We start from the raw sequence: 13,316 nt of genomic DNA, 5'->3' as shown, positions 1-13,316 counted from the left end.
TGCAAATGATGCAAGTTTTATGTATTTTGTTCTCTTTGTGTTTTAAAGTTATTTATAATAAGTCAAGTTTACTTTTTAGTGCACTGATATCCAACTAATTTTGGATAATAAAGTTTATTGTTAACTTCTTGCCTATAGTACATATCTTTGTCACATCAATATAAGTGTTGGATCACCACATTTGTGAGTGATCACCACATTTGTGAGTGATCATTGCATTGCATTGTATTTATTCATAGTATATTATGTTAAAGTATATAGTGTATTCTATGTACAGTACTTTAGTATAATATACTGTCGTATATACTGAACTATAATGTACACAAAGAATATCGGCCGATATATCGTTATCGGTCTTTTTTTACTCCCTAATATCTGTATCGGCATCGGCCCGAAAAAACGCATATCGGTCGGGCTCTAAAAAATAGCTCATTGAAATTTGCCCCCCCCCCTTGTGATGTCAGAAGGGGAAAATACCACCCCTTAATCTGCACTATCCAACCACAGCATTGCCATTTAGTGCAGAGGTCAACTCATTTGCATTTAAAGGACACACCCAAAACGGCACATTTTTACTCGCACCTACAAAGTGGCAATTTTGAGAGGCATGTTATAATAAATTATCTGTGGGGTATTTTGAGTTAAAACTTCACATATGTGCTCAAAGATTTATTTTACATCTTTAAAAGTCTTTAAAAATGTCCCCTTTAAAACAAACCATGTGCAAATTCATCCTTCGACACCATTGCTGAGAATTTTCTCCATACATTTATACTCATCTTAAATTTTATTTCAAATTGTTGGGTTGTTTAAACTATTGGTTGGGTCTAATTGTACATTCACACGGGGCGTAAGCGTTAATGCTTCCCATTCACTTTTAATGGGTGACGCCATGTGTTGCCGAACTGAATTGTGGATCCGTCGGCGCCCCGTCAGTACCGTTGCTCGTGGCAGAAGTTTAACATTTTTCAACTTTTCAAACAGAAACACGTGCCTCCGCCAATCAGATCGCCTTATGCAAATAACCTAGGCAGAGCCAGCCAATTACATTTATGGAAGACCAGGCCACTGTGATTGGCTGTTGGCCACACTTCAGACAAGCCTTCCGTCAAGCTTTAACGCTTTCGCCCTGTGTGAATGTACCGTAATATGAACGTTTTCTACCAAAGATTCAGTTAAAGGCGGAGTCCATGATGTTTGAAAGCCAATGTTGATATTTGAAATCACCTAAACAAACACGCCCCTACCCCAATAGAATCTGGACCTTCTGTTGATAGACCCGCCCCACACATACGCAACCCGGCATTTGATTTGATTTGATTGGCTATAAGTGTGTTTTGGTAGTCGGCCCGTCTCCTTTTCCAACGCGTTTTTCAAACATCGTGGACTCCGCCTTTAACTTGTTTAACCCTACCCAAAATGTTTAAATCATTATAAAAGTGAAAGACATTGAAATTAATCTGTATGTGTTGTTTTTTGTAAACCCTCGCTGGTTTGATGTTGAAGATCTATATGGTTTAATATAGGTCACATTAGCAGAGCCCTGAATCTAAGCATTGTTTTACGGTTCGAAAATCTGTACCTTTTGCCTATTCTTTCTATTCAGGGTAGGCAAGGATAGTCAAATCTAACAATTATTTCTCTAAGTATATCAATCCCACATTACCTTAAATTAGGTAGAATTCGACAGATTAGATTATACTCACATAATTGTCAGAAGACTTCCCCGTGGTTGATTATTTGAGCTAAATTCACGCAAGCACGCTTCTTCTTGTCTTTTAAAAAATTTATTAATACAATTTAGCTAGTTGCGATTACAAGTTTTGCCGAATTAAAAAGATAAAGAAAAGAAATAAAAATACCAAGTTAACTAAAAGTAATAAGACAAAAATTACAAAGTCTAAAAAGTATTAAGTCTAGAGCACACAAGATATCAGGCTGTCAGACAACGGAGATGCTGGATGTTGCCCTTCCAGATCTGCCTAAGTTCTGCACCAGCATCAATTTATAGGCACGGTCTCGGGTCCGAATTCCAGGAATCATATTCAGGGCCTCATGGCACGCCTTTGATCCTTACGTCTACTGGGAAAGTCCCCTAATATCTTAAATATATGACGAAGTCTCTTTGTCGTTCTTCTCCAAACTCCTCTGCGCTTTCTCCCACGAAGACAGGTCTTTAAATCATGCTTTAAACTGTAATATATCCCTTAAGCTTTGTTCTATCTAATACATGCATCAATCTCTCTACTCTTAATAAACTAGTAAATACAAAACCATATTTGTGTCACTCCTTAAACATGCAATTTAAGAGCTGTCATGCATATACTCCCAACTCAATGATTATAATACTTTACATCAAAGCCACCCTAGGCGTATTAAGTAACATAAAGAGTTTAACATAGTAAAAGGAGTATAAAATAACAAACCACAGGTTTATATTGCTCAGAAGAAATACATATAAAATTAGGTGTATTATTTGGCTTATAAAGGTTGGATAATTTGCATCTTACACAACACCCCCTTCATGCAATATTATACAGCCTTTAAGTTCTCATTTTCAAACATAAGTATGGCTGATATCTTCCAACTCTCCTTTCATATTTTTTCAACATCAAGTACATTTCACCCCTATTAGTAAAAATGTTGTGCTGAGATATACTCAAATAGTTGTTGACCCAGGGAACTTTGCGTATTGGTCTTACCCAATTACTTTCCACTATAATTCCTTTTACTTGATCACCCACTGGCCAATGTTTTACACTTTGCAACACTACGTTCAGATAGCCTCCAAAATTTGCTTTTATAAATTTTCCATCAGTTATCTCATGGTAGCATGCACCAATCAATTCTCCTTCAGAGTTCTGACACAAGAACTGGCGGCTCCTTCCATTGATCTTACATTGTTTACAATTACCAATCAACGGAATCATGGACTCCTGCATTTTACGCACTTCTCCACGAGCCACAGTCATCATTGAAGTCTTCTGGAGAACTGGGGGGGCAGAAGTTGCGACCCTTTCCTTTTTGATGCAATCATCAATGTTTAGCTCTATGAGATAAAAAACTCCATCGAGTTTAACAATCTTCAATGTTTTACTTCTATGAAGCTCATGTACTACAAGGTCTTTGTTATCTTTAGTCCAATCCTTGTGTCCATCAATATCATAATATATTTCCTCAACCTCTGGGTGAAGCCTTTTGAGTATATCTCGGTACCTCAGAAATAACGTAGCATTAGTGCGTTCCATTAGATTAAAAGTTGTCAAGTAATGCTCTGTTGTCTTATCTTCATTAACCCAAGTCATTATTTTAACAGTCTTGAAACAATCTCGACAGAATTGTCCCATACTTAATTCAACTCTTTGCATTACAGGATGCCTGTAGCAAGAGACACATTCATCCTTGTGAACTGCAATCCAATATTCTGTTCCACATCTTGTTAATAATTGACCCCTCACTGTTCTCCTAAGTTCCTAAAATGTTAGACAGAGTACAATTAAGTCTTAACTCATTTGCTTATTTTGCAGATATCACATTGTTATATAAAATAATAATGAAATTGATTTTACCAGTCTCTTAGCCTCATTTACCGCTTCTGCCAATTCCTGATTTTCTAGAAAGTGGTCCGCCATAATCAGACTCTCCTGGTCATTTAACTGTGTTTCAAAAAGGTTCAGTTTAAATATCAGTGTGTGGCTGAATCACACCAACTCGTCCTTTGAGAGACAATTTATGATCCACATTTGAACTTCTCTGTGTTCTTCTGCTTTTACTCCTCATAGCTGAGAGGAATGTGTTTCATAAATTAACTTCAATACATTCCAATAATCTTAAGCCAACTGCTCAAAACTGCACATATCTCCTATTACAATTTTGACCTTTTAAACAAAAGCATTTTCATGCCATAGCATTAATTTGGTTTTACAACAGTATGGTCTTGATTGTGATCGACTTTGTGTGGTTTTTCTAAGTTTCTTTACGTATTGTATAATATTTTATTCAATCACACTTATTACTTACTTTACCATCATTATTTTTCATTACACCCAATATGTTATACATTTTGCCACTATCCCAATTTTATTCAGATTATCTGGCTTGCGTCTGCTGTGCTTTTACAATTTTGAAATTTGCACCTTCAAAATTAAATCAAACATAGGTGCTGTTATTTAGTCTGATCACTACATATCTTAGTTCTCTCTAAGGGTCAATTTAAAAAGTATTACTCTTCACACCTCCTTCTCTCACTATTATTTCTTAACAGTGAGGCACACACATACACACAATCAATAAAACAAACAAAACTTTTAGCAGCATTCCAAGGCTAGTGATGCTAAACAAGATTTGTAAGCAATGTTATGTTTACAATCAGTGTCCGCCTTAAATATAAATAGCAACTGAGGTAGATTAGTCATAAAATAATTTATTTTACTTTATGAACCACCCAACACATACTCAGCAAAAAGCTAAGCTGTGGTGTCTTTAAAACAATCCTCACAACATCTCTGACTGGTTTATGATCTCCAGAGAATGTGTGAAACTTCTCTTTCTTTTTTACCTACTCCTGGGACAGATTTAACAAATAACATTTTTTTTGTTATTTAGTTACAAATGTCCAATGGAAATGTTTTATTCAAACATTCTTTTTACCATCATGCATAATGCTCCTGGTGTTTATGTTACATCATTTACATTTATTCATTTAACTGACGCTTTTATCCAAAGCAACTTACAATTGCTATATGTTAGAGGTCGCACGCCTCTGGAGCAACTAGGGATTAAGTGTCTTGCTCAGGGACACAATGGTGTGTCACAGTGGATTCGAACCTAGGTTTCTCAAACCAAAGGCATGTGTCCTATCCACTGCCCCATCATGTCAGTATTTTAACCCAAATTAGTCTAAATACATTTTTAATGTTACTTTTCTAGTCCAAATCATATGTATATATATATATATATATCCTGCTTGATATATTTGATCTCCAAGATGATAATATGCATTTTATCTTGATAACTCTTTTTAATTATCATGAAAACTTTTTAAAGTTTTCACATCAGCATATATTTTTTATGTATATACTTTATAACTGTTGTACACTGTAGAACATAACCGCCTCAATAAGTTTTGTGTATTTACTGCTTCTATTTAAATCAAACAATCATGGCAAATTTTAGATATAGTAAGTTTCCAAAAAGATAAACTTAAACCCACACGTGGTCTTAACCATTTGTGAGCTGCAGTAAAGCGTATGTTGTTGTTGTTCTACTCACATTTCGAAGGCAGAGTAGGTGAACTTTCACCTCCAAGTTCAACCAGGCTGAAATGTTCCACAGTGCGATTTCATCTTAGATCTTTCTCCAAATTATTTTAGTCTTCACTCCTCACTCATTCAAATGCTAGCCAATGATTTTTCTATTTCATCATTGCTTTTTTATTGTATTACATTCAATGTATTTTATACTTACATCGAATCCAGTATACCTGTTTTAGGGGTGCATATTCTTATTGTCTACATTAACCTAATACATTTTGTATCCAAAAGTTATGCTATTTACCAATTGTATACTTCCTTACATATACTTCACTGTGTGTCTACACACTTTTTGGCATCTTTCTGCCATCTTTTCCAATGGCAATAGACAAATGCACTCCCCTGGCATCTATAAGAGAGTTATTTTAGTCTCTTCTACTTTTCCATCTTTTATTTTTTCCCTACTTTCATTTTCCATTTTGTATTCTTTAATTCGAAACAGTTTGTTTCACTTTTGTCATGGTCAAATGAAGTTGTCATGGTTCAAATTATTTAGTTGCTAAGTTGTTACGCTTCAATTTGCCATCGTCAATTTCGCGTTATCAGGGTCAACTAAAGTCTCCTTCAAGATCATAAATCTATTTCCCCCATCAAGGAGTCTTTAGTTGACTATAAGTCAAAGTTTCAACTTAGTAAAGATTTTTATTACCTTTTTTATTTTATACTTGTGGCTCATTGTAGATGTTAAAAGTTTTGTTTAACGTTGTCTGACAGCCAGGTCACATACTTATTTTTAAAGCTCATTTTAACCCTATGCTCTCCAAATTCCCTGCCCCAGTACCATTAAAATAGCGTATTTATGCGAACTCTCGGGGGTTTTTATGACCTTTTTGTCCCAGCACCGACACATAATTCGCGTCTTTCACAGCAGGCGTCTGCTTGTTTAAGGGACAAGGGTCAATTTGGATTAAGGTAAGACTTTAATTCTCAACCAAAATCAAATGTCTTTTTAAACCAAATTCTATTGTTTTCTAACTCAACCATGTGATCACTAATTACTCGCACGATCGTGTGTTTCTTAGTAATAGTGTCTTTAAATGGTTTGTTCATATCCTTGTGAACTAACCTTGTATAGACGTTCTGTCCTAGAAAGCAATTTTTTTTATTACTTTCTAATGTCGGTTTTTTCTTTTCTTTCAACGCTTGTTGAATTAATATAATACAGAGCCTGTTCTAAAATAAATCCCACATGCGATAGTTCGCATTTGCCCTGAAATATCCTTTTGTTTTTCGTATACTGCATTGTGCAGTTCCATTACTCTCAGGCGAATATTTCACACTCTGGGCTAATTTTATGTGCTTTTTGCGAGTCATTTTTCTGACTCTCAGACGACAAAAGCTAGTGTTATCCTTTCCTTACACTGCTTAGTCTTCCTCGCGCAGTCTCTAGTTCCTGTACTGCTTTTATTATTGTCCTGGAATTTATTTATGTTAGCGCCTTATCTCAAAATGTTTCCTGTAGAGCCATCAACGATAAACAAGATATATTTGTTATACAACTTATTCTTCGGTAACAAAGGTCCTGCGACATCAAAAGATCACTCTTCATTAATTTTCTCTGGCAATATACTACATTATGAATTGCTACTTAACTTGTTATAACTTTTCTCACAATTCTCACATAGCAAACTGATCCGCTGATATTTCTTCTTTCATTTAGAAACGCGCATTTTATTATTTGTTAAGATTTTACCCATTAAGTTAATGCTCAGAGGTGGTGAAATAAAATTCATTTTTTGTATATTATTCTTATCCTCTCTAAGCACAATTGTTCTTCTTACTCCAGCCATTCTATTAGTTTCGTTATTGCCTTAAGCCTTCTAGCTATTGTCTTTTGAATGTTGATGTTACGTTTATTATGTCATGTATTAATTTATTCTAAATACTTAAATCCTCATTTAAGCATTTTCCCACTTATTCATGCTTTATTCCCAGGACAAATTAGTTGGTTTTAAAGTCTCTTAACCTCTCTAAAGATTTTACGATTGCAATTGCTTTAGCTAATTGTTTCGTTACCACCTCCTCGATTCTACTGTTTGTTTTTCCGGCTTCAATGTACGCCTGCGTTCTCTCCTTTTAGTGGTTTAGAACTATCCGTATAAACTACAATGCTTTTTAACAGGTTCACATCTGTTTCCTGATATTTCATTTTTCCTCTGTTTCTGATTTTTAAATTTGGATCTAAAAGTATATTTTCACATATCTGCCATCTAGAGTTTAATGCTTTCGCAAGCTTAACTTTGTTTTTAGTCAGCTCCATGACTAATTTATCCGAATTTTACCAAGTTCTGCTTTCCTCTCGCTAGATCCGGTAATTCAGGATATCTTTTCAGTAGTGTTGATAAGCTTTTTCTACAGAAATACATTTTAATTTGGCCTTTCTCAATTTCCAGTTACAATTTTTATAGTCATTCTGTTTTTAGAATTTCTAGCTATCAATTGATAACCAATTTGATCTATTTCAAGATCTGCTTCCAAGTCTTTTTCGTCTGTTTTCACTTCTAGCTGGCCTGAGTCTAAAATAAAGTGCCGTTTGTGGGCTGCGCAACGAATCTTCGGCCTCTTGCGTCCCTTGCAATTTGTTTTCTTTTATAGTGGCATATATTGGCTTTGCCATTTGGCAAAATTTTGGATTTATATCCTTTACATAATTTTCTAACCCATTATTTTTCGAACGTGTCTTACGGTGTTCGGAGTCTTTATGACGGTAATGCGCTCATTTGCGTAATTCCACAGTTGTCTGCTGAGATGCAAAATCACATAAGTTCAACCATTTCCATCATTAATTCGCTTGAATTAGTATTTATATTTAAACCTGAATCGGCTAGTTTCTTTAGCGTTTGTTAAATTATTTAAATATGTTGTTTCTCATTGTCGTATATTATTAGGACATCAACGATATACATTTCTACCGGTAAGTCTTAATATCTATCCATTATTACGCTCTGAAATACCACTGAGCTTTTTAAATACTTGCAGAAATGTACAATAATTTATTGTTAACTGAAAGCGCTTTCTCTTTCTTTCTGGCTCGCCTCTATTAGCGGTGTTGACCTTTTTGCTAAATCTATCTCCAACAGAAATTTGCATTTCTTTCACTCGCTTAATGCTGTCTATTACGTGCATTTATTACACCGTTTGTCCGGTTTAATAACTCTGTTCAAAGCCTTGAAGTTAGTCACTAATCTAAATGTATTGTCCGGTTCAATGACTTGAATTAGCCTACTAATTATTGGAGATTTTACTTCCTTAATAACGTTTTGCTCTAACAATTCTTATATTCTCTTATTTAGTTCTTTTTTGGCTAATTTATTGGTCGGATACTGGCGTTGAGGTTCGCGTATTCCTCCTATTATTTTTCGTGAGCGTAGTTTTCATCAATAGCTCCTCAATAATTTTTTAATTTGCCAAAAAGTGTTGTCTTTCAGCATTCGTATTAATTTATCCTTTTTTCTGCTCAGATCCTATCATCTTATTCTCCCTTATTCCTAATTCGTTTTAATTACTCTTCTAAATGTACTTCTTTTATCTTAATATTTTCCTCAAGTTCCAGCAAGCAAGTTTTCGTTACATTTACTTGTTTTTATTCCAAACTTTCTTCAAATAGTTATTTGTTTCCGTTTTAATTCTGTCATACGCCTGAACAATAATTCTGCTTTTTTCTTTTAGTGGTGGTGTTGTAATTGATATCAGTGCTCCAGAATTAACTGGAAAATCAATTCCTTATATTTTAATATGTAAATTTTAATTACATTTCTATCACAGATATTCTGTTTTAATAAAGCATTTTTCTCTTAGTCATTCCGACGTCTTTATCGGTCTCTGATAATTATGCGTTTTAAGATCTGCTTCGGTCTCCGAGTCTGTTACATTATCATTCATTACTTGATTTACTCTCACCTTTTTGAGTTTTGTGTTTTCTATTTTGCGCTTAGGAAACAGAAACTGCATTCGCTTTTCAGGCACTTCGTTCTCTGCTCTTTCCTCCAGGACATAATTAGATTTTTGCGTGTTGGATACGAATCTCTTTCACTTTCTGTTCCATATTTACTTCACTCCCAGCCTCTTTTGCTTTGAAATGGTACGTTAGCTGTACTTTTTTTTTTTTTAAATGGTCTCTCTATCTGAGATCGCGTAGGCTACTATACGCCCTATTTGTCATTGTATTATTTTCGCTTTCGCTTTACTTATTGAAACGCCTATTTGGCTCCTTTTTCCTCACTATTTCCACGTGTTGAGAAGTTAAGTCGTACTCAGCCAATCGTTATTCTATTTGTTTGTTAGTCAGGATTGTAATTAATTATATCCTCCTTGTATTTCTCTTCTCGTAAAAGTCTTACTTTGTCTGACATAGGAATTTCATCCTGAAGTGAGAGGCACTTGGTCTTTTACGGCGCGTATTAAGCTACCTTTAATGTGTAATGAGTACTGGTCTTCTGTTCCTGTTAAATCTCAATTTTTTCTGTTGCCTCGGCTAAGATTGCATGACCCGTGCATGTATGTGCTACCCAGTCTCCTGAGGTTGCGTATAAATAGCACAATGTGTAAAACTCGTGCAATACATATACCAAATTTATGTACCAATCTCGTAATTGCCTCTCTTAGTAAGTTGGCATTTTCCGCGCCTTCAACTACAAACCCACTCTAATTTTCTACGTTTTTCTAACACTTATTTACTTATGAATTGCCTCCGTCAATTGTAATTCCAGCAATTTAGATTATATCTCAGTCTGCTTGTCTTTACCTACGCGGAGTTTTAAATTCTAATAGTCTGAACGGTGTACTCAATAATTCCGGAGAACATCGACCTACTTTTTCATATGGTTTGATCTGTGGCTCTTCTTCATTTTCCCAATTGTCGGAAATGTCTAATTTCCCCATTGGTGCTATCGACTTTTGAGCATTTAATTTTTTTTTTTTTTTTTTACTTCGCCTCGTAAATGTTTCACTTCGGTTCTCAATGTTTTTACAACGCCTTTACAACGCCTTTAATGCTCTTTATTATTTTCCTTGAAAAATCGTATCCTTCCTGAAATAAGGCCGTTTTTGCGGATTTACTCCATCCGTCGTGCTTCACTATTTGCAAAGCTGATGGTGATATGCATGTTCTCACTTGTCTGTAAGTGAGTTCACGTGCATGAATATTTATTTTATCAAAAATGTTTTATTTTTTGTACTAAACTTCTGCTTTGTTTTTAGAAGAGGGTTTTCTTTTTTTTTAAATCGTACACCTCTCAATTCCATTAATGGCCAGTCATTTTAAATTAAATGACTCACCTTTAATAACAAGATAGCTCCGCTATCTTTCTGTCGCAATCGCGCTTCTTTCTTTCTTTCTTTTAAGTTCAGGCTCACTGTCTGAAGTTAGACTGTAAGAGTATGATGTTTCATTTATTTCTTCTCCGCCTGAGCTTTCAATTTTATTTAGCATTTCCTGACCTTTTGTCTCTTTTATTGCAGAGGCCGACGCAGCTGGAATTCTCACCTCGAAATCACCCTCACTTTTCATCGCATTAAGAATACGTTTAAACTCTTCTCTGTTTTTGTTATTTATTAGTAGATATAAAGTCAAAGGTCCTTTGTCTAAATTTTTATGTATTCCTGTAGTCATCCTTCTAATTACATTCGTTATTTAATGTTTATATTGTCTAGTTCCCATTAGAGTTAAATGTGTTACTTTAACTTGTCTACTAATGGCGATTTACCCGCACGCAGTCAGGGCTTTGTCTACCCAGATTTTCGCGAGAGATCTGAATCTCTTTCAATGCGTCCTCTGCTAATTTGTCAAATATCACACTTGCTGTTCTGACTCCCGTAATCATTCGTTCGTTGCCGTTTAGGACTAGCATGCCTTCGCTAGTGTCTTTTAGACCATCGTGGTCGTGTATTATCACTTTTGTGTTGCCTATTTTAAATTCGTAGCCTATTTCTCAGGCTTTTCTGTTTTTCCAAGTTCTAGTGGGATCTCTCTCTCAACTTCGAAATGTATTATTTCTTGTTGGTACATTTTAACGCGATCCATATTCACTGGCTCTCCCTGTCTTTTTAACAGTTTATTATACCATATATTTTTATGGTCCCTAAGTCAACTTCTTTCACTGTTGACAAAATAAACTCGACATCTAAATTAATTCACTGTATAAGTACGCCACTATTTTTATTCCTCTTTAGTGTTTGTGCCCATCGTACTATAGCTAAGCCTATTTTGGCTTCTGAGAACGTCATTCCCCCTAATGTATCTTTAAACGAGAGTCATAGCGCTATTTCCTCAGCTCCCTTCACTCGGACTGAGGTTTCCGCATCTTCAGCGGCACCCTCTCGTTCACGTACACAAGGATCGCTTCTTGTGTACACGAGAATACGGGTCTGAGCTCTTTCTGTCATTTTAAGAAGCGTCCTTCCTGACAGCTTAACGCCACCATACGTTAACGAGCTCTAATAAACCTCCTTTCTGGCGGTTTATATAAAGTTGTGCGCGCGCACCAACCCTTTCTGGGTCGTATAATAGTTCGTTTCGAACTATTCTTTGAGGTCTCACGGGATTTTAATTATTATTAAATTTTTATTTTAACTCTTCCCTAGGCAAGGTAACTCGTAATCGTTTTTTAAATGACACGATTTGCCGTTGATCCTGGCCAGAAATCAAGGACAAATCGTGCCCCGTCGTTGGGCGCCATGTTTTACGGTACGAAAATCTGTACCTTTTGCCTATTCTTTCTATTCAGGGTAGGCAAGGATAGTCAAATCTAACAATTATTTCTCTAAGTATATCAATCCCACATTACCTTAAATTAGGTAGAATTCGACAGATTAGATTATACTCACATAATTGTCAGAAGACTTCCCCGTGGTTGATTATTTGAGCTAAATTCACGCAAGCACGCTTCTTCTTGTCTTTTAAAAAATTTATTAATACAATTTAGCTAGTTGCGATTACAAGTTTTGCCGAATTAAAAAGATAAAGAAAAGAAATAAAAATACCAAGTTAACTAAAAGTAATAAGACAAAAATTACAAAGTCTAAAAAGTATTAAGTCTAGAGCACACAAGATATCAGGCTGTCAGACAACGGAGATGCTGGATGTTGCCCTTCCAGATCTGCCTAAGTTCTGCACCAGCAACAATTTATAGGCACGGTCTCGGGTCCGAATTCCAGGAATCATATTCAGGGCCTCATGGCACGCCTTTGATCCTTACGTCTACTGGGAAAGTCCCCTAATATCTTAAATATATGACGAAGTCTCTTTGTCGTTCTTCTCCAAACTCCTCTGCGCTTTCTCCCACGAAGACAGGTCTTTAAATCATGCTTTAAACTGTAATATATCCCTTAAGCTTTGTTCTATCTAATACATGCATCAATCTCTCTACTCTTAATAAACTAGTAAATACAAAACCATATTTGTGTCACTCCTTAAACATGCAATTTAAGAGCTGTCATGCATATACTCCCAACTCAATGATTATAATACTTTACATCAAAGCCACCCTAGGCGTATTAAGTAACATAAAGAGTCTAACATAGTAAAAGGAGTATAAAATAACAAACCACAGGTTTATATTGCTCAGAAGAAATACATATAAAATTAGGTGTATTATTTGGCTTATAAAGGTTGGATAATTTGCATCTTACACAACAGCATGCATCCATGCTTGCATGTTCTCCTTGAATGCATCTAATGGTTTTGGACAAATCAAACCTCTAAATTGCCAAACCACGATGGCCTTCACACCCCCAGAAGACTCGAATAAATCTGTCACACCTGACGTCGATGTTTCAGTGTCCTCCAGACGTCTGGTTGACGGATGTATGAACTCCGCCGAGCACTGCTGCTCTCCAGCAATACAAATAGGATGATGGGAAAATAGCTTTGTCTCGTTTCATTTTCCTCTTTGATGGATCTTTTTGAGGTAAATGGTGGAAACCACTATAATTTATATTGTGTGTAAAATGCTAAGCTACTTGTTAAAGCTAACCCATCTTGCAGGGGCTTGGTTACACCGATAT

The 13,316-nt window shown here is 35.5% G+C and overlaps 2 protein-coding genes across 3 annotated transcripts in view; one reads left to right on the top strand and one right to left on the bottom strand.

Annotated features, from left to right (window-relative positions):
* kctd8 (potassium channel tetramerization domain containing 8) overlaps nucleotides 1-13,316 on the top strand; it is a 51,322-nt gene that overhangs the window by 16,519 nt on the left and 21,487 nt on the right. The gene's annotated exons all lie outside the window — the stretch shown is intronic.
* LOC129445374 (uncharacterized) lies at nucleotides 1,562-12,253 on the bottom strand. The gene is made up of 3 exons (XM_073854535.1): nucleotides 12,138-12,253; nucleotides 3,570-3,656; nucleotides 1,562-3,473 (listed from the first exon to the last, which is right to left on the bottom strand). Exons 2-3 carry the CDS (start codon nucleotides 3,630-3,632, stop codon nucleotides 2,544-2,546), a joined length of 993 nt encoding a protein of 330 aa, XP_073710636.1. The 5' UTR covers nucleotides 3,633-3,656; nucleotides 12,138-12,253; the 3' UTR covers nucleotides 1,562-2,543.

The sequence above is a fragment of the Misgurnus anguillicaudatus genome, chromosome 16 (genome assembly GCF_027580225.2).
Source record: "Misgurnus anguillicaudatus chromosome 16, ASM2758022v2, whole genome shotgun sequence".
NCBI lineage: Eukaryota > Metazoa > Chordata > Actinopteri > Cypriniformes > Cobitidae > Misgurnus > Misgurnus anguillicaudatus.
Note: the sequence above shows the minus strand (reverse complement) of the source record. Positions and strands in the feature narration are given on the sequence as shown.

Excerpts from the sequence above, each read along its gene's own strand:
- LOC129445374 (XM_073854535.1), bottom strand. The coding sequence starts at position 3,632 with ATGGCGGACCACTTTCTAGAAAATCAGGAATTGGCAGAAGCGGTAAAT. Across the intron at positions 3,474-3,569 it reads TAAATGAGGCTAAGAGACTG|GAACTTAGGAGAACAGTGAG; the intron begins GTAAAATCAATT and ends CTAACATTTTAG.